General features: G+C 42.3%; 2 protein-coding genes across 5 annotated transcripts in view; one reads left to right on the top strand and one right to left on the bottom strand.

Annotated features, from left to right (window-relative positions):
• The window catches only part of ulk4 (unc-51 like kinase 4), a 78,653-nt gene extending 75,237 nt beyond the window's left edge, over positions 1-3,416 (top strand). The window contains exon 37 of the mRNA XM_072394718.1: positions 3,275-3,416. Coding sequence (XP_072250819.1) covers positions 3,275-3,335 — 61 coding nt within the window. The 3' untranslated portion in view covers positions 3,336-3,416. The remainder of the gene's footprint in view (positions 1-3,274) is intronic.
• A 1,267-nt stretch (positions 3,417-4,683) lies between these two features.
• On the bottom strand, positions 4,684-18,220 carry ctnnb1 (catenin (cadherin-associated protein), beta 1). 4 transcript variants are annotated; one of them, XM_072394709.1, is made up of 17 exons: positions 18,063-18,220; positions 11,574-11,624; positions 10,821-11,048; positions 10,453-10,706; positions 10,115-10,353; positions 9,682-9,883; positions 9,408-9,552; positions 9,197-9,300; positions 8,817-8,951; positions 8,420-8,623; positions 8,000-8,158; positions 7,625-7,744; positions 7,276-7,426; positions 6,969-7,090; positions 6,791-6,851; positions 5,819-6,069; positions 4,684-5,519 (listed from the first exon to the last, which is right to left on the bottom strand). In XM_072394709.1, the coding sequence occupies exons 2-16, from the start codon at positions 11,584-11,586 to the stop codon at positions 5,855-5,857; spliced, it is 2,352 nt and encodes a 783-aa protein (XP_072250810.1). In that variant the 5' UTR covers positions 11,587-11,624; positions 18,063-18,220; the 3' UTR covers positions 4,684-5,519; positions 5,819-5,854. The 4 variants fall into 4 exon arrangements, with proteins under 4 accessions (XP_072250810.1, XP_072250811.1, XP_072250813.1 ...); XM_072394710.1 differs by lacking the exon at positions 18,063-18,220 and adding an exon at positions 17,111-17,129; XM_072394712.1 differs by lacking the exon at positions 5,819-6,069.
• Positions 18,221-21,087: the final 2,867 nt, after the last annotated feature.

Here is a 21,087-nt window from a genome sequence, read left to right as displayed (position 1 = left end):
GCAATATGTCAATCCATGTAATGCATTCTACCCATATCAGAGGTGAAAGCACACCTCAAAGGATGCCAGTCACAAACTCTCCATATTTGAATAGGTTTTGTCCAGCCCTTTGTCCCATCTGATTATTTCCATGCATGTCTGCACATGTCTGTGGATCTTGCACGCATTTGTTAATTAAGAGGATCCATGCCACGGGCAAGCTGTCGGCTTAAACGCTCACAAAAAGCTGAGATACGGTATTTTCATTTTTAACAACAAGACATATTTGGGGATCTCTTGACATCTGATTTCACAGGCAACAAATGTGATTCACACTTTGCTCCAAGAACAAAGCTTCCCTCCAAGAACTCAGTTTGATTGCTTTGAGTATTTTCAGGGAAACCATCAAAAATAATGTGGTTACCAAAACAAATAGTCATTAGTTGTAAAGAATAAAAGAGGAATGGAGCTCCTTTTGCAGCTTTTTTAACCGAGTAAAAAGTCTACCGTCAGAGTCATTATAGAGACCGTAACAGGACCTCTATTCTGAAGGTTACATGTCAGTGACTGTGACATGTGATGTGCGTGTGTTCCCATGTGAACACCTGTATCCCTGCATCTGGCTGCCTTTTATTAGTATGTGGGCCGAATGTTTGTTCCCTCTTTGAGCCGAAGGGTTTTCTCACTATAGCGACCACGCTTCCTTTGATCCTTTGATGCATGAGACCAGCGACCTCTCACACACAAACACAGGCACAAGGTGAATACACACAAATAGGTGCTTTCACTCTCTTCTATATACAAATTCTGTCTCTCAATCACACACACACACCCTGTCAGATCAATAATAAAGGTGTATTGTTGCCCTTCTATAGAGGCCTCTCTTTTTCTCCCCCCCGTCTCCCCCTCTTTTCTCCTTGGTCACCTAATTTCTTTTCCCCTTTGTCACTTTTACACCCATTTTTCCTGCCCTCCCCCCCTTCTCCATTTTCTGTCCTTTTTCCTTATTTTCTGACTTCCCGTCCACTGCTCTCCCACTTCTCTTTTTCTCCCCCCTCATCTCCTCACCCCCCTCCCTTGCCCTCTCCCGACAGATGAAAGCACAGATCAGCTCTTGCTTTTGAAGTGGCCGAGACTGGCACCCTCCCACTGGTTTAGCAGTAGGAAGAGGGGAGCAGAGGTTTAGGGAGAAAGGGCAGGAGATGAGAGGAGTTATGAGGACAGAAGAGAAGGAGAAGGGACGGAAAGAGGTGGGTGAGGTTTTAATTGAGAAGATGAGAGGAGTTTGGGCAGAGGCAGGAGAGAGAAGAAGTGCCGGGAGGGAGGGTGGAGGTCTGGGCAGAGAACCTAACCCAAATGATGTCATGGAGCCTTTGCCATGGCAACCTGAGGAATGCCTTTTGAAAACCTCAAGTTTGACTGAGGGTGGAGGGGGAGGGGTCTCACTCATAGTCCCAGTTCCTGAAGAAAAGCCTTGAGGCCCCTGAACATGATACTAGTTTACTGCTGTGTTCAATCAGTGAGAGCCATCAGTAATACAGGCCTCAAATATCTGCGGCAACATCAAAAGCAGTTCAAAAGACCAAATGTTGTTCTGTTAACACAAAACTTTTGGATTGGCTTAGTTTTGGCTGAATAAAGGAGTACACTGTGTAACACTGTATGTCATTTGTTGTTGTTCATCTGAGGTTGTAGTTACCTCATGTTAAGAACTGGTAAAAACCAGATTATATTCTTTTGATGTCCTGCAACGTACAAAAATTTGAATTGAAACAAGTTGTACTTTCATTTTTAACGTGACTTTATATCATTTTTAAATAAATCCAAATATCTTTTCTATATAATGTCAAAAAATAAGAATGAAAAACAGAAGATCATTTTCAGCTCAGTTGATGGTATCTGATGGGCTTTAGTAACTCTAAAAGAAATGTGGGTCGTGTGGTGCTGCATGTTTTCTGTCTGCATCTTACATGAGAACCGGGATTCCTGCACCTTACTGTGGACAGGAGTCGAATATGTTAGAATAGCCATTTACTGAAACCAATGATTCTGTTCTCTGCTGTCTTCTATGCAGCTGCGAGTGTCAGTTTGGTGCTGCGAAAGTGCAGATTTGATGATTAACCAAACACTGAATTATGGCCTTAAACTTTTATGGACCCAATTTATGTTTTCTGAATCCAAAAACTTTCAAGAGTTTCTCAGGCCTCTGGGAACTGTCTTAATTTGGTTAATTATGTGGGTTTTAATTAACCAAGAGGTGTGGATGAGCCTCTTCGGGCCTGGCTGTCGGTCTGCCCTAGAAGACACCTGGGAGGAAGAGGAGGAGGAAGGAGGGAGGCGAGAGGAAGAGTATGGACAGCCTGAACAAATTACTTCAGAAAGCCATAACATTGAAACCACCGACAGCTGAGGTAGATGTGGTAAAATTCCAGTTTTCAAATGGTGGGATATGTTATAGGATGCAGCAAGCAAACAAGAAAAAAAGCAAGTCCATTTTTCAGGTTGATGTGTTTGAGGTGAGAAAAATGGGCAAACAACTAGAACAAAGGTCAGATCTTGATGTTTAGATGAGAACGTTAGAAGATCGCCACAATGTCGCCTCTTGAGGGTGTGCCGCGGTGCACAGTGATTAGTGTCTCCCAGAAAAAGGGTAATGGGCACTAAGGCTCATTGATGCAGGCCCAGTCTGGTGTGTGTGGTCCGAAACCTAATCGGAGATACCATCACCCAAACTGCAGAGGAGCTCAAAGCCACCTGAAGCGGAAAGAAGTGAACCGTGCATCACAGCTTGCTCTGTACGGGACTGAGCTGAGGAATGAAAGACGGAAGCTTCAGTTAATTTAATTAAGTTGATTAAGTTTGTGGGTGACCAGGTGTGTGTGTGTATTGTATCCGGGGAAAAGGTGGCAGCTGGAAGAAGGCAGGGCATCGGAGAATGTGTGTGATGCTGTGAGCTATGTTGCAGTGGGAAAACCCTAGCGTGCACTTAGATGTTAGCGGCCATTCAAGCATAGAATCAGAACACTTCGTATTAACTGTGTTCGCTGATGGCAGCGACCTCAGTCGGCATGAGAATGCATCTTTTACTCTGCTCAGAACTCGTTGGAGGGGCATCAAAAAGAGCTCAAGGTGTTGACTTGATTCCCAAACATCCACAGCATGTGTAAGCCTCAATGCTAAGTTGAAATATTAAGTGATTCGTGGATGCAACTTTAAAGAAAACTCTGTTTACAGTGTGTGAATTACACAACATTGTGATCATATAGTAAATAACTTGTTTCTTTCCTTCATCCAGGTGTGACATCGACGTGATTCCACTGACTGCAGAAATCCTTCAAGAGATCTCTAGATCCTAAAAGCTTTAATCTTCAAACATTCACTCAACTCGAGGGTCTAGCATTTTTAACTTTTTACTGCAGAAACTGAAACGACACATTTGTCTGATAATGTTTCAAATGGAATAATTTTTCCTGTCTTTAAAGAATCTTAATGCTACATTTTGTTGTTTTCATCAAAAAGTGAAAACAAGCTATTTATTCTGTAAGCCTATTGTTCAATAAGCACTTTTAGTTTAAAAATGAAGTGGAATGAACTAGATTAAGAAGTATGTGGTTTGTGTTCATTTTCATTTCGAGAATAAATTTGATTATTCAAACCAGTTTCAGCAACTCTGAAATTCTCTAAAAAGCTTTCAGATGATAGTAAACTTTTTTTTTTTTTACAGAATTTACTCATTCCTCTACATGACATCCATCATCTGCAAATTGGATCAGTGGCTGTAAAGAATATTGTTACTACACTAATTTGACAGCACAAGTCCATCCAGGATTACATGAGCATCAATTCAAACTGTCACAGAGCTGACCTCTGAGTCTGTAAGTGCTCCTGCCAGATTTAATATTAGTTCATGACATCACAGCAGTTGTTTGAACATGAAAAGCGGAAATGTAACGAACAACTTTACCAAAGTTTGTTTTTGGGCGCCAGTAAACCTAAAGTCGAACAGCAGCGCCTGCCCCTGAGTGGTAAAGAGCCATTAATACCCGTGCATTTCCTGCAACGTGTCAAAAATATCTGCGGTGTGAGAAAAACCCAAACAGAACTTTCTACATTGAAGCGTTCTGCATGAGTTTGGATTAGGTAAAAGCATTTAAATAAGGTGAACTACAGAATTTGAAAAAGTCCCCAATACATTGTCCACTGATGGGAAGCATTTAGTTCTGCACTCAATATCCCAGTTTGAGAAGCCTTTCCAACTCATCGAACGCAAGCTGCTGCAAACACAGCTGTCAGCGTCCTCCTTCAAACTGTTTGACTCAGTTTCTTACAAGGAAGAGAATTCCTGAAAAAGTTCACGTTGACACTCAATTTCACACTTGGCAGATCCTTTATTCTCACCTTGCTTCACAGCTGTCATTAATTGACAGTCCTACCTGTGTTTTATGTTCCAAGCGTTAACCCCCTCCCCCCACCATACGCAGTGTGAATGACTACACCGAGCTTTAGTTGTTATTCTAGACTGCTTCTTATCCTAATAAATATACATGTACACACAAACTATTTAAACTGCAGCTATGACTGGCGATTTTAACTTTGTTCCAATTGTAAACCACCATCATAAACCAGGACATTTTCCCCATGAGTTTTAAAAGGATCTAAAGTATTGTAATGCTGTGTAAATTTGAAATGAGACAGAAGTCCAGGTGAAATGACAGTCCATTTTATTGTTTCAGAACACAGCAGGCTACAGCAACCAGCGCCTCTCACTACCTCACCCCTTAGTAACAGCAGACCAATAGGAGCACTTCTCCACCCCTGTCCTTTCAGACACTCCCACCCAGCTTGGTCAGCTAAACCCCCTTTGGAACAGCAGAGACACATAAGTGTCCTCCATTAAAGCAAGAAAATAGCTCAATATTTGGACCATGATTTCCAATTCATGTTTTATACAAAAGCTACACAATGTTACACTTGATCATCAGAATACAGTTCAACTGATTAACTTTAGTGTTTGGACACCATTTAAAATGTGATCCGATTCTTTACTTGGATGGAGCATCACCACTAAAAAAAAAAAAAAAAAGAAAAAAAGAAAAAAAAAACAACACTATAAGACTTAAAATACAAGGGACTGCAAAAAAACGAGATGAGTATCATAATGCAGAAAAATGAAAAACAAAGCAAGCTAGATTCAGTTTGTACCATTACAGACTTGAAGAAAACAGAATAAAAAAGTAAAACAAAATGAGTAAAAATGAACAAAATGCATAAAAGGGTATTTGAAAGAAGAAAAAAAAAGAAAAAAATTTGATCGTTTAGATCAAAATCTGTGTGTTTCATGTCAGGTTTTTGAAGTCAGCCCCCCATCAGGCTGACAGACCAGAACCGAACCGCACTAAAATCTACTTTGTCCCAATGGAGTTCCCACAGACGGGAAACTCTGCTTGCTGTTGTTGAGTCATCTTCAGGCACTTTCTGAAACCCCACCTCCTCCATATGGGCGAATCACAATGCAGGTTCATCCAGATCACATGATACAGCTGCAAAGGGAGGAGAGAAATGAGTGGGGGAGAAAAGGAAGGAGACAGCACTGATGTTGCCAAAAGGACCACACACAGAGATCAAACACCAAGTAACTTAACACACACCACATCACACAGCTTTGAGAGCAGTCTGAACATGCAACAGCCATAGTGAGCAAATCCTCTCTTCTCCCTCCTCAGCCACCTTATGCAGAATCCTCCCATCTGTGCGTCCATGTTAAATCTTTGCTATGAAGTTGCTACCATTGATTGCAGCTTATACAGGGCTACAGAGTGACATGAGAGGTCAATCTTACCTAGTAGAAAGTGTAGTGTAATGTTGGTCTCGGTATTTACAGGTCGGTATCAAACCAGGCCAGTTGGTTTGAGTCTCCAGGAGGCAGGCCCTCTATCAGTTCCTGGGCATGTCCCAGGTCAGGCAGCCCTTCTACAGGGGGATAGTCCTGGCCAGGGTGGTGGCCTCCACCCAGATCATGATCCATCATGGGCTCCAGACCCATAGAGTCGGCTCCGTAACCCCCCGAATGGAAGGAACGGTAACTTGGGTCTGGGGGAAGCAGGGAGTGGATGGAGGAGAGGCAGGGGAAGCAGAGCAGCTGTTAGAAGCATGTTAACAAACCACACCGTCACACAGTAGTACGATCATTCAGATGTAACACTGCACACCAACACACCATCAGCACACTGTCCTACAGCAGAAAAAACCGTGGCAGAGCTCCGTCCAGACTACTGCTGCTGGGAATTCAGCTAAATTCATGATTCGGTTCACTGTGTTGGGTACGAGTAATCAGGGTGTTCAATACATTCACCAACATCAGATCTGTTTTCGTTCGTCTGGGTCAGAGCCAGTTCAAGCTGTTAGTGCTGGAGGAATGAGAGCAGAGCAAATTAACAGCCAGCTTGCCCCTGACTTCCTGATCAGTACACGCAGACCAAAATGTTGTTACACTTGGAACTGTGTGACAGCGGCAGCATTTTACTTCTCGTGTTGCCCTGTTGTCTTCTTTACTGACCTTTACCCTCTCCAGTTGCTTGTTTATCCTCTTTTTTAACTGTTAATCCTACAGCAGTAATGATACAGAGACGGGGGCTCAAACTAACAATATTTTGCTCATTTCAAGGGTGCCACAGAGGTTAGAAATTTGGCAGTGGAAAACAGACTGACCCAGACAACTGGGCTGAAATGTTTGTTGGCTTAACTGCTCTGTGACATCCTTGTGCCTCATTTAGAAGTGTTCCATCCACACAAAGCTGAGGAGGTGTCTCACCTTCCTGTCTGTAGCCCAGAGGCTCTCCCTGTGCTCCAATGTCCAAACCCAAGTCTCCGGTCTGCAGAGCAAAACAAAGAAAGGATGAGGAGGGTGGCAGCATTGAAATAAGACGACACTTATGAACGTCGTTGATAACTGACATTTGCTTTAACAACCGATCTTCAGTGCGTCATACCTCGTTCCAAGCCATTGGTTCGGTCCTGAAGAGTGAACTGGTCAGTTCTACCGAGAGGCGTTTCTTGTAGTCTTGGGGTTTGTCCTCGGACATACGGAACAAAACCGCTGCTGCATACGTTGCTAAAGAAGACGAAGGATTGACATAACATTTTTGACAATCAATGTGGGAACTTGTACAAATACTCATTTGTAAGTTGGAAAGTTGTATCCATCATAACTACTCTGTACAGCTGGACTGAATCTGGTCAACATCTGCAAACTAAAAGTAAGCCATCATGTGAATTGCTGTAACTTTGTGTACGTACCAACGCCTTCATTGCGGCTGTGCAATAGCTCTGTAAGTGGGGCAGTGGCTCCCTCGGCCTCGATGGCCTCAGCAGCCTCTTTATCCTGAGCCAGCTCACACAGGACACCTGCTGCTACACGCTGGATGTTCTCAATGGGCGAATACAACAGCTGCACACAAACAGACACAACACCTCGTGGTAAAATAAACAGCTTTCCTAAAAGTGCCACTACCTCCAGTACAGTACTGTCAAAGCAGACATTTTATAATAAAAATAAGTTGAATTTTTGGACATGCATTTAAATGCCTTGTAATCCAGTGCATGAAAATGTATTCATAAGAGCAGAGTGACACTGCTCGAGACGTACCTGCACAAAGAGTGGAATGGTGTTGAGTCCTCTGATGACTATTCTGTTGTGGACATCTCTGGCCAGGATATGAAGCGCTCCTGTGCAGCCCTCCACGATCTCCTCCATACGAACTCCCTCCTGAAAACACGTCATTGGTTACAGTGGATCTACACACCTTTTTCCTACTTCTCCACGTATTGTATCGGTTGGCTATAGTCCTCTAAAACTGAGCAGAGCGGGTAATGCTTTTGATCTCTTCATCAACTATGGAAGGTGTTGTAGGGGAACCTTACTTTGGAACTGAAGTTTGCTGTGTGAGGACTGCAGCACACACACAGTTTACTACAGTGGTGTGAAATCACTTAAGTCCTCGGAATGCGTGAGTGCTCTTACCACAAACTGCTGCTGCGTGCCTCCCATGCTGGTGCGTCTCTGTGTGTCTTGGTGTGCTCTGACGAGCAGCTGAACCAGTCTGGGGATGGCGCCCTGCTCCCTCAAAGGGGCGTGGTTTGCAGGGCACAGAGCCAGGTTGCGGATCAGACCGACTGTAGCCTGACAGAGGAGCACAGCATTATGTCAACAGAACACGTTTTCAACTGACCAACATTAAAGCCCAGCTAATCAACAATCACATTTAAATGTTCCATTTTTCAACATATTAGTAATAAAGAAGGCCGTTAAAGGCCATGTTTCAAATCATGTTTTTCTTTTAACAGTTTGTTATTTGGGACTGTTTTGTTTCCAATGACAGGAACAAGATGTACTAAAGCTCATTTCTGTAGAAATTAACAGCGCAGATCTGTGTGTGTGTACCTTGATGAGCGGCCAGTGTGAAGGCGGATGCAGTAATTTGACAACCACAGGCAGGCCATAGTGCAGTCTGACAGCGTTCTGTGCCATCTCAGCATCCTGGTGTCGAGAGGTGAGGTGACGCAGGGCACAAATAGCTGGCTCGGTGATGTCTTCTCTGTCTCCAGCCCGAAGCACCGTGCGAACTAATGCCTCGATACCGCCAACCTGATAAATACATCAATCAGAGCTCACGGATGGATAATATTCTAAAAAGATCTAAAAATGACTGAAAAATTACTACTTTAACAACTGATTGAAAAAAGAAAAAAAAACCTTCGAATAAAAGTTAGGATTACATATTTGATGGCAATCAAATTTCACCTGGGATTGTGCACCAACTGAGGGTGTGTGCTCTCACCTGACAGACCATCATTTTATTCTTGTAGTTGTTACAGGTCAGATTGGACAGGATCCCAGCGGCACAGGTCACCACATTAATGTCGTCACTACCGAGCAGCTGCACCAGAGTTCCTAGCAGACCTTCCATTCCCTCCTGGAGAGAAGATAGAAGGTTTGTATACTGCACCAACAGCACAATGAAAGCAAGATACAAAGATGAAGTTCAGCTCAAAAATATAAACTTCTTCATATTCTGTCTCGGCTGAAAAATGGCTGTTGGAAACTAACTACTGAATATGGAATTCAGAAAGTTTCAATAATTCCTTCCATCTTAAAAATACAAAAAACCTCAATAACACAAAATACACAAAAGTTGCCTCAAGGTGCAGTTATCATCACCTGTTTGGTGGCAGCATCTGATAAGTTCCTGAGAGTCCAAAGACAGTTCTGGACCAGTCTCTGGCTGGGGTCTGTCAGGTGCAGTCCCAGGGCCTGCATACCTCCTGGACACAGTGTTAATTGAGATGGTTTATGTTCGACACGCACTGAAGTCAAAACATCGAACAATTATATATGAACTCATACTACTGACAATGGTGAGGAAACATACCTGCTTCAACAATGGCAGGTTTGTTACTGGAGCACACTGACAGAACTTTAAGAACACGGCTTGTGGTCCACAACAGCTTCTCGTAGGTGTATGTCCTCATAATGTTGACCAGAGCTTGGGGACCACCACTGGCCAGAATAATCAGCTATACAAACAGAAAACACACAAGGACAGATGGTTTTGTCCAAATATCAAAGGGGCCCGTACATCTAACAGAAAACACTTCAGTCTTTGAGTTACTTTAGCAACAAAGTAGTACCCTCTGACCGCTCACCTTGCTTTCCTGGTTTCCATAAGCCAGTATCTGGAGACAGTCAGTGGTGATAGCCAGGAACTTGACATTGGTTTTGTTGAGCAGAGCCACCATTTTCTGCAGACCGCCTGCTAAACGAACAGCCATCTTGGCTCCTTCCTGGTGCAGGAGTAGGTTGTGGAGGGTGGTGATGGCGTAGAACAGGACAGAGTCCACTGGTGAACTGCAAAGGACAAGACTGGTTGATCAAAAACAACCTCTGCCTTTGGTGCATAAACAGCTAATTACAATTATTCAGCAATGATGGGATCTGTTTGCTTATAAATCCTGATTTTGAGCTCCTCAATAAATAAATAAATAAATGCACTGCCTGCTGTCTAGCTTTGCTGATGAGCCACAGTACACCAAGTAATTGTGATCCCCAGAGAACCCCCCTCTCCCTCGCCGTACATACCCAAGCATTTTAACTAAAGCTGGTATTCCTCCAGACTTGAAGATAGCCAGCAGTCCCTCCCTGTGATGGGAGAGGTTGTGCAGTGTTCCCGCAGTGCAGCGAGCCGTCTCCACATCATTTGTGTTCTGCATGGTCCTGACGATTGCAGACACCATCTGGGGGGAGCGCATGATGGCGTGGCGAGAGGCTTCTTTCTTTGATAGCTGGTGAACCATCACTGATGCTTTGTTAACTACGACCTGAGTGGGTTGGGGGGGACAAACACAAATGTTACAGAGAAGAAGAAAACGAAATGATCCGAGTGAGAATTCTGATTCATATTTAGTATAGAAAATGACCTGGTCCTCATCATTGAGTAGTTTGGTGAGTTCTGGTATGGCTCTGGTTGCGAGCTCTGCATCGTCTTGATAGTTGATCAGATTGACCACAGCATGTTTGAGCATCTGTGATGGTTCTGCCAGTCTCTGGACATTAGTTGGGTTTGCAGCATCATATTGCGTGGAGGGGATCTGCATGCCTTCCTCAAGAGTCTCTGGGAACATTGCTGCACGCACCCGCTGAGCACGAGTCATGGCATACTGACCATCCAGGTCTACAAAAGACATGAAAGAAGCTTTTTTTTTTTTTTTATTGTCAGCTGTGTAACCTTTGTCTTGCAATCTTGCTTAAAAGAGGGGGAAAAGGGGTGGAGAGTGATCAAACTTACCCTGTACTTGGTCCTGGGAGAAGTTCTGGTTGAAGCCCTGCTCCCACTCGTACAAGACCTGGTTGTTATCGACATCCTCTTCCTCAGGGTTGCCCTTACCACTGAGGGAAGGAGCAGTTGTGGTGGCCCCTGAATGGATGCCTGAATCAAGGTAGGACTGTTGCTGCCAGTGACTGACTGCTGCCTTACGGTCTGGCTCCATGGCCATGTCGAGTTCCATCAGATCAGCTGAAAATACAAGTAATATTCATGAATATGAGTGGGTGGATGGGGGCATGCTCAATAGAGCCCACTTCAGACATGTTTAAAAGTTGGCTGTGAAATGTCAAAATCACTGCGTTGAGTTAATTTCAGATGATACTATGAAAAGACTGAAAAAAAGACCACAACATCATGTGTGACAACAATATAAGTTGGCATCAGATGGTACCAGTTGCATAAGCAGTGGTTTATATCCACAGATCTAAATGGATTTCTGACCTGCCTCTTGTGCTATTATTTTCCAGGGCTTTCATACCTCAGTAAGCTGGGATTCACCAGTGAAAAACCCTTGGAGCATCAAATCTGCTTTTACACACAGCGCAAGTTTTAAATTGAAATCAATAAGTAATTCACCGTGTTTTTATAAGAACATAAATCTACAGCAAGAGAAGATAAGTTTGGACTGCTGAAAATACACTGCAAACTACTCAATCTGTGCACAAATTGAGTAGAATGCACAAGTGAGAGTGTGTCTGAAGCTCTCTAACTCACCTTGGGAAGCCATGTTCCTTTCTCAAACCACAGCCAACACAGCTTCCTGATCTGGGGAAACAAAAACAGAAAAAAAATGAAGTCAAACCACATCAGCAGCATTTCATGTATCACTCCATCTACCCTGCTCACTACCAGTGAAACATAAGTCATTTCAGACTCAACACACGTCACTACAAGAAAGATCACTGCAGATGAATGCAGGGGAAAAAAAAAGAGAAATTAATGGAGGTATTAGCTTAGAAGGAAGGATCCAGACAAGTGATTTTCCAGTGTTTTTTTTCCCTTTACTGCCTCCTCCCATAGTTTGGTTTCCTCTTCCCGTTTCAGACAGATATGCAAACAGTCGCAGCTCTCACACAAAAGCCACCATTAAGTCTTGCAGCTACCAACTATGTAAGTGAGGAAGGACAGGGGAAGTGGAGCACTGGGTGGAGAGAGGAGGCAGGGGGAGGAAGGAGGGCAACACATTCTTGCTCTGGCTTTGAAGCTGAAACCACACTGCAGGAGAGTAAACACTGGCAAATGGCAGGAGAGGTAGAGCAAGCAAAACGGGATTAATTTAGAAAAACAAGCCAGAGTGAAAAAGCAGCATTTTCAATTTATATTGAAAGATAAATGTTATGACACAAAAAAGGGAAAATGGGAAGAACCCCTTCAAAGATATTGGCTGAAATGAGAAAAAAGGAGGCTGTGCATTTGTGGAAGGAGAAATCATTCTGTGAGAGCTTTTAAAAAGTGCATCTGGGGTTATTGCAAAAATTAACTCTGCAGGAAAATGGATCAAAGTCTCATTCAGTCACAATACACGAGTTGGGACATGCTGAACCATAAGGGACACCAAAAAAGTAATCAAAGTTATTAAGATTATAGACGGTAGCCATGATATTAAACAAGGATTTTTGTTTTTTAATATCCTTTTGGTTTTAAATAAATCTTCAATACATGCAACACCATCTAATCTGAACTGAATAACTCTGCTCCACAAAGAGCATCCTGAAAATAACCTAACTTTCAAACGTCATGAAGCAACACTTTGAAACCTAAACAATTGTGCATTTACAACATTCAACATTACACTAATGCACAGCATGCTGGGTTTTCCTTGCTAGCCAAATGGCATAAGAGGAAGTTAACAGCTAGGAGAGGCTTCGCTGCTCCGATGTGTCCAAAAACAGAAAAGAAAGACGGGATGTAAACTTGTGAATAAGAGGAATTTGCACCACGAGAGGTGCTGAGCTTGCTGTTGGGAAGTCTCAAAGAAACACACCAATAGTGAACTAAGTGAAGATTAAATACCACTTAAAGCACAGTTAATAAGTGCCCCCCCTCCTCAACAGCTGCATATCTCCAGCCTGAAAAGAATGAGTCCAAATGGATTTAGTTTCAAATATGAACTTCACAGCTAGGCTACGGGGAGAGAACAGATTAATAAACTAACACATGAGACAATATGCTGACTTAGCTATAGCAAGGAAAACCAAGAGAGCATGGAATGACCACAAGGCCAGATGTTTACTATATCAAAGAGCAAATTTTTAGAAATATGGTCTAGTAGCAGGAGTGCTGCAAAAATGCTAAATCTGTAACACCACAAGAACGCCTACATGCCAGCCATACAGCTTGCATAAAACAGGCAAAGTGCAGGACACCCACTCCCCTCAGAACCTTGACCTTAATGCAGCATTTCCCCCAGCTGTGTTGCACACCTCTGGGTACCCAACTTGTCCTACTTCTGCCTGTGGAAGTGCAGGTGGTTTGGTGTCAGAGGTCAAGTGATCAAAAGGACTCAACTCAAATGGCGAGGATATCTTTCACAGTCCATCAAAGAGAAAAATAGAGCTCCCTCTCAAAGGGAGCTCCAGGCTTCAATTTACTGCTTTTTGTTTTGTGGTTTTATTGTATTTCATTTTCATTAATTTCATCATAACCAGAATAAAAAAAAAACAAATAAATCAGCTGCCGCTTCCTGCAGTGAGGTTTGATTCAACACGATAGGTGCTCGAGCAATATTCAAGTTTGTGTCTGAGGAAGAAAGTCAAAACGCTTCAGGTCACTTTTTAATGCCACACTAACGTGGTATTATCCAGATTTCACACAATGCAGAAGAGATTATTATGGGTTATATGAGAGGAGCCATGAAGTAACTTAAATTAATTCATGTCCAGTGACAGTAATGTCCAAGGTGAACATTAGTAAGGGTTAACTTTTGTTTCACACACCGAACAAACAATGCATTTCCATATTCTGAATAACTGAAATCCAGTGAGAGGTGAATCTTGCAGTTTGCCTCTGAATACTTAAAAGTGAACCAAAAACACAGCATCTTGCCCTGTTCTTTCATACAATAAAATACTGGAGTTTGTTCAGCAGTACTATGTTTTCTCTTCTGAAGGTGTGGCTGGGCAAGTCTGGCCTGTAGTCACCCTGATGTAAGACCAAAGTCCTAAAGCAATCCAACCTAAACAGAACTCGCTACCAGAGCTGTTATTATGTTCTGCTTCAGGAATATGTCATTTAGTGTGTTGAATGTGGGCTGATTAGAGGGTCCTTCTTAGTCATCATGAAGTCTCTGCTTAAGATCAAATGCATCTGTGTTTAAATGTCTGGAGATGGTACCGTACACTGAGGACCTTATTCTAACACCTTGATTTAATAAAACCAAAGGCTAAATATGCAATTTGGTCACTTTACTCAACAAATTTATTTTCGTATGGGACATGGATAGAAATCACCCTGCGTCTTAAACCCTCTACTGCAAGCTGTAGAGCACAAAAAGACAAAGGCCTCCATACAAAGACAAAGCAGTTAGGGGCTGAATGGTAAAAATCAGGATAGTGGGAGTGCTAGTGGATGGGAAGGAGTTGGTGTTAAATCACTGCCAATATGCAAATACATCCAAGGACAGCTAAACCACAGCTCTGAATTACTTCCTTACTCCAACACCCACACCACCATACCTCGGCTGTGTGATTCAAACACAATTCTGAATCATCTTTCAGAGACAGTCGCTTCTAACCACAAATCTACCAACTCAAATTCGCTGTTCACACGCCATCCTCCCAGCACTGCAGGCCTGCCCTCATATAACCTAACCCAGTCTTAATGGAAGCCACATGTCCCATACAGGCCTGGATACAAATCAAACATACAATCAAAGAACACAGTGGAACTTTATTTATGATTCACACTGGTGGTAAAGTGGTTCTTTACATCTGACCTGGAAAACTCCTTTTTATGAGCGAGCAAGCAAAGCCTGGCCTCCAACTGAGACAGAATAAAAGCAGCTTAAAATGCAAACTTGTTACTGTACGAGTTCTAAACGGAGCCAGCAGCCCAGCCACAAAAATCTGAACGATAGGTTACTTTGAAGCCAAATGCAAAATCCAATAAGAGTTGTGCCGTATGCAGTTAAAAGCCATGTAATTGAAACCAGATGCCTACTGACTAACACACAAGCCCCCGGAGTTGGATGTCTGTCCTGTGTAGAAAAACAAAGGAAAACTTCACCTTTAGGTATTTTTGGATACAACTATCAAGCATATCAGACATTTGAATGTAGATAGCGAGTCTATGCGTGCATGCACATAGCCTCGCTGAAGTTTAACTACAGGTCAGCACTCAAATAACAGGGCATACAGGTCCAGTGCAGAGGAAGATAACTGGGAACAGTGTCCCTCTGGCACTGTCCCTAATGCAGTAGGTGCAACGTACTGTTAAAACAGAAACTGTTCATTACTGTGTACCTGGCACATAAAACCAAGGCATTACAGCTCAACTGTTTATGTTTCAAAGTTGCAGCCTAGAGTTGGATGTAGTTCTGCTGATTTTTTTATTTTATTTTTACACAGCATGAAACCATTAAATGGGGATAAAGAAAGGCTTCTCCACTGGCCAATGACAAAAGGGTGTATCAGCCAGTTGGTTATTATACGTCAACTGTGACACGTTTAATGTTTAACATGTCAAAAACATCAGGAGTGAAAAAGACCTAATCAAAACACCAACAAAGTAAAATAATGGTTAATTAACTAAGCAAACTCTTCTGTGTCATTTCTCATTTTTGGAAACATTTAACAAACCCATCACAGCCATCTATTTCTCACTGGAACTCAACACCTCCGAGCTGAGTTCAGGTGAGCCTCATGTTCAGATCAGAGTAACATTTTTTGTCCATCTGACACACACTCCCTCCTTCAAATTGCATTTCAGTCCTTGGCCTGCAGACACTACAGCATCCTTTAAAAAGAAGGTACAGACAATTACTTTCGAGGGGAAAATTATGCACCGTTTGAGTTACAGAGATGCGTTTTGAGCACAGGACTACAAATGAGCAGAATCCATTTAAACTGGAGCACAGTCCATTTACTCTCGTGAAAAACACAAGGAGTCAATACATCCAGATGAGTAAATGACCCAAACAAGCTGTATTATCGGCACAAGCAGAGACAGAGGCTGCCACAGGCTTAGCCGCATAATGTGCAGGGTCAGCAGCACTGGCTGCCTGCTGCCAACAACACAATGAACCCGATGCCTGCAGCCTGCAGGGCTTTGCTCTGTTCCTCCACAGCACAACGTTGGGATTCCTGTGGAGGAGCAGGTAAAACACTCACGGGGCTCGCGCGAAGGTGACTTTTCTCCTGTTTTATAACATATTAAATTCCAGTCCGTATAATAAGACTTTAAAGGGCTGGGAGTAATAATTTTCTTCTCTCCCCCAAATCAGAACAAATACCTGAAATGCCTGCGAATCAGGCTTGTGAATCCAAGTCTGCCTCACAACAGTAACACAGTCATTACATCTTAAAATATTTTAGGGGCAGAAAAACGGCGGTGTTGGGTTGGACTAATGCAAAGGTTCGTGGTAGCAGTTTTCTTCTTAGTGGATCGTCACAGCATACCACTTAATGTCTCGGATGCAACCAACACCCACGTTTCCGTCTTAATTTTTTTTTGGCGGCATCGTCAGGAAAAAAATAATAAATTACGCTGACGAGATAGCGCGGTTTGTTGTTTCTTTTTCCTGTAGTTTTTTTTTTGTTCCGCTGTGCAGTTTGGTTGGGGATTTCACCGGAGGACTGACGGATGACGAATTAGCGAAATTATTTGGACCAAGTTCAAAACACAGAAAGCGAAACGCTTTTTTCCAGTGATCTCTGGGCCGCGGAAACAGGACGGATTAATCTGGTCGCGTGCATTAGGACACTGGACCCACAAAATGATTTAGTTTCGTGTGGAGGCTTCCGCGAAAACAATTGGGAAAAAAAGGCAAAAAAGAAAACGGCTGATGGCGCGTAAAGAAAACAATCTACACATCACGGACCCCAGTGAAACGAAGGGAACACGGACGCTGTCGCCGTACCACTTATTTATATGGGGAAGAAGCCAAAAAGCCACGAGGTATGCAACTTTATAGAGTCGCGTCTCGCATGTGCCTCCCCAACAGTCCAACCCATTAATCTCTAGCTGTGCAAATGGACCATAGGAAGAATTGTATACTTAATGTAACACTTGATAAAAACGGACCAAACGCTCACCCAAACAAAAAGCGTGCTGCCCCGCCTCTTCTCCACAGCTGCTGGCTGCCCCTGACTTTCTTGCCCCAACACCACCGACTCGAATTTCACACTCTGGCTCCTCCTCGTCTTCCTCCCAAAGCACTTCGGCAGGGAGGAATTTGTCGGTCTTTGTTTAAAAGGACGAGTGGAAAACACTCCCGGTCCTACGAGTTAGAGTCAACTCAAATGTAAACCATTAAAGTTTTGGTGCCATTATGTCACGTTTGAGCGTTTACGTTTCTAACCGGTCACAGCCACATAAAGTTTCTACGGAGCTTCAGACGAAACGGTGGCGTCAATTTAAAGAATTCAGCTACCCGGCCAATGTTTATTTGCGCTTGCCAGAACAAAATTTAACATATAACTTGAAGGTGAACTGCAATGAGCTTCACCTGCACCCCCCTCCCCTCGTGAGGCGTTTGTTAAGCTAAAACAGCTGTAAAAGCAGACGACCAAAAAGGCGAAAGTCAAGTCGCCCAAACATGAGTCAGAAATAAGGAATATGGCCAACATTATGTTGGCTAATAGCTGGGCTAAAATTTGCCGACGTTAACAATTAAAAACGAACTTGTACATAACATCGGCGTCTGCTGCAAATCCAGTTTTCTGTTTCCGAATAAACTGTGAGGCAACGGGATCCACGGGATTAGTCTAACTGTTATGGAAAATAGTTCATAACGGACAATACCAAACCTTCTGTTAACATTAGGTCAGAGAGAATCTTCTGTAAAAGGCTAGGTTTCCATTAGGCGGTGGCTGGCATATCCCAAATATCTGCCGAGAAAGCAGCTGACTCGCTAGCTGCGGCAGCAGCATCCCCGGCCGGCCCGCACACAACAATCGTCTCCATTCCCGCTGACATTCAGACAGAGCAGGGCAAGTAAAGAGGAAGAAATGGACTAAAGCCGATAGTTTGAATGTTTAAGCCTACCCTTGTCAACACAGCAAGTCCGTTCACTTGGGTCCTTGAGAGTAAAAGCCACCTGGAAATGGAAAAACTCAAGGAAAATGCGTAGACGAGCGTCAGCGGGGAGCCCTCATCCACTCCCTCCACGGACAGTCGGTACAGATGCAGCCGGAACCGCAGAAAGTATGAAATGTAAGATGGCGGCGCCGTTATATAGACCGGACAACACCCTATGTCGTCCTATATCCTGCCGTGCACTTTAGTCAAATAGAAACTAAAATCACATATTTTTTTTAATTATTACCAATCTGATGTGTTTTAATATATATTTATCTATCAATACAATGACAATCAATTTTATGTGAGAAACTGTTAATCTAACAAAGTAAAGTAAGACGTAATATGTGGGTACGACGGGCGTATGAATACAGAATGGAATGAAGTTCCGACAGACTAGAAAAAAGGAAACCTGACTCCTTTCTACAGAGTTATCTTGGACTGGAAAACATGGATTATTTCTCTCACCTATGCAAAGTTACACCTCTACCTCTACAGGCCGAGGCTTCTTCACACTTGCGAGAAATGGAACACAAAAATAACCTCACAGATTAGTCAGAGTTGGAAAGGAACAGTGACTGAAATCATTTCAGTGGCTCAGTGTGAGCGCTAGGAGTTCCTATATAATCGTTTGCTAATCACCAATCTCGATCATATTGATATTGAGATCATAGCCAATAGAGTTTTAATAAGTAAATTAACATTTTAATAAATAAAACTGGGATAGTAACAGTAACAAGCAGTTCATTAATTGTCAAATGTCAGTGGCACTCGGGAGTTGGTGTTTTTGTTTTACTCACAAACACTTGCTCCTTTGGACATATAAAACCGTGTTGCTGTGTTATTATGCCTGCAGGCAACACAGCAAGTTATTCACCAGGTCGGAACACCTCCCTTGTATAAGATTACTTCTGCATCAGTTCTCACCTTGTGAGTGATTGTCATTCCTGAGAGTTTATGATAACTGAGATAGACATAGTTGTGCCTCTGAATTAAATCCAATCTCACTTGTGAAGGAAACAGATAAAAACTTTGATTAATTACCACTATTTCATGATTTCTGTGTGGGGAAATCCGAGGAATTAGTAGTACTGCAGACTTACCTAATCAAAGGAGGTTGCCATTGCTAACAGGATTATTAGTCTTCAAAATATTGAAGACTTGGATAAGACGTATTTCGCTGACTTCATCATAAAGCAGATTCAACCATTAAAATTATAAATGATCTATGAGTAAAGCCAAGACTCTTCAAGTCAATTGTGTGATCTCTTTTTTTCTGAGATCACAGCTCTTCATTTTCAGATATTTTTCTATTGGCTCAGTATTAACTGCGATGAAGGAGCCTCTAGCCAGTTTTTGATCCCTTATTTTTTGTGTACTAAAAGGTGTAGAGCAGATAATGTGTCTTTACAATTTAGATTAATTCAACAAGTGGTGATGTCATTAGTAAACAAACATATTTTATTGTCATTTGCCTACAGGCTACTTCATTAACCTTTGAGTCTGTGGGTGGAATGATCAAACTCCAGCTGAGAACAGTTACTGCATGAGTCTCTTACTAAGTTAGACGGGAATCAAATCATCACAGCTACTTGTTTCGTGAGCACATCACCTAAAATGACTCCACCCTGTGTCATGAGATTGCAACAATTACAGTAACTGAGAGTGATTGATATTTTTTTGAATGGCTTTCAAACCACAGTGAGAATTGCTGCTGTCACTCACATAAACATAGAGCCATGAGGTTTGAAATCAAATGGCTCGAGTTCCCAGGAGACGTGATTTCACAAGAGCGTGCTCATGTAACCAAACAGGTACGAAATCAAGTTACAGTGAGTAACTTTAGGAAAACAAGATGGCATAGCATTCAGTGTGGTAGACATTTTAATTATAGTCCAAAACATATATCAGTAAAGAGATTTTGTAAACATCTGTAAGGTGACAGGCTGGTGATCAGACGCTTGTTGATCTGCATGTCCTCTTCCAAGGTTAACCTCCAACTTCATCATTATATATTCATAATATCAAACAGTAAAGAACGTGTTTGTGGGTGCAGATGTTAGAAAAAGGAATCTTTGATAAATTACATAAAAACATATTATCACTAAAGCCCTTTGAACAGAGAGAATGGTACATGCAGTGTCTGACATAATCATGTTTGAGTTAGATGGCAAACGCACATTAAAGCCTTCATCTGCACACAGATACGCTGTTGTAAAAGAACTCCCTCATAAAAAGACATACCTGCCTTTGTAGTGGTGAAATATAGTTTACCCAATCTACAGTAAACAGAGCTTTTCAAAGGATGCAAAGTTAATTTTGGAGGTGTAACACTGAAGTCAAAGAAGCACGTGTGAGTGGAGAGCATCTTTTAATTTCAGTGTCTTTACATGAGCCGTTTTGTACACTTTTGCCTTATGAAACTATGTCAACTCAACTTCATTTAGCTACTAATTCTGTCACACAAAAGTCTGCATTTACAATGGGATTCCAGGGAACAAATGTAGAAAAGCTGATAGTGATTTAAGAGAGAGTGTGACACTGCACAGTCAGGCTTTAGCTACCATCACGTTTTAATCACAACCAGATTGTCACAGTTCATCCTGCTGTGACTTTGGATTAAAAGGTCAGATTAAAAAAATCTTATTTACTTTCTATGAAATCCTTCTGAAGACTAATCTGTCTACGGAAGTCTGCATCAAGCACACTGTCTTTGCATTCAATCTCTGTCAAAGTCCTGAACGGACATGTAGCATTCATTTTTATGCTTAATTTGTCCCTGATACAAAAAACCCCAAACAAACAACAAAAAACACATCACATTAATTATTTTTCTTTTACTGAATTTACAAAGAATGCATTTGATCCACATAACTTATACTGGTACTTTCCGCTTGTTAAATTTAGACTTGTCAATCATGCTTTCTTCTGCTAAACTGATCAAGACGGTAATACCACACAGCCTGGTATAACAAACCATTTGTAATAAGTG

Source organism: Leuresthes tenuis, unplaced genomic scaffold (assembly GCF_036924035.1).
Source record: "Leuresthes tenuis unplaced genomic scaffold, fLeuTen1.0.hap1 SCAF_10, whole genome shotgun sequence".
Lineage (NCBI taxonomy): Eukaryota > Metazoa > Chordata > Actinopteri > Atheriniformes > Atherinopsidae > Leuresthes > Leuresthes tenuis.
Note: the sequence above shows the minus strand (reverse complement) of the source record. Positions and strands in the feature narration are given on the sequence as shown.

Excerpts from the sequence above, each read along its gene's own strand:
- ctnnb1 (XM_072394709.1), bottom strand. Across the intron at positions 9,884-10,114 it reads GCTTTAGTTAAAATGCTTGG|TTCACCAGTGGACTCTGTCC; the intron begins GTATGTACGGCG and ends TGTCCTTTGCAG. Across the intron at positions 8,952-9,196 it reads CAGATGCTGCCACCAAACAG|GAGGGAATGGAAGGTCTGCT; the intron begins GTGATGATAACT and ends TCTTCTCTCCAG.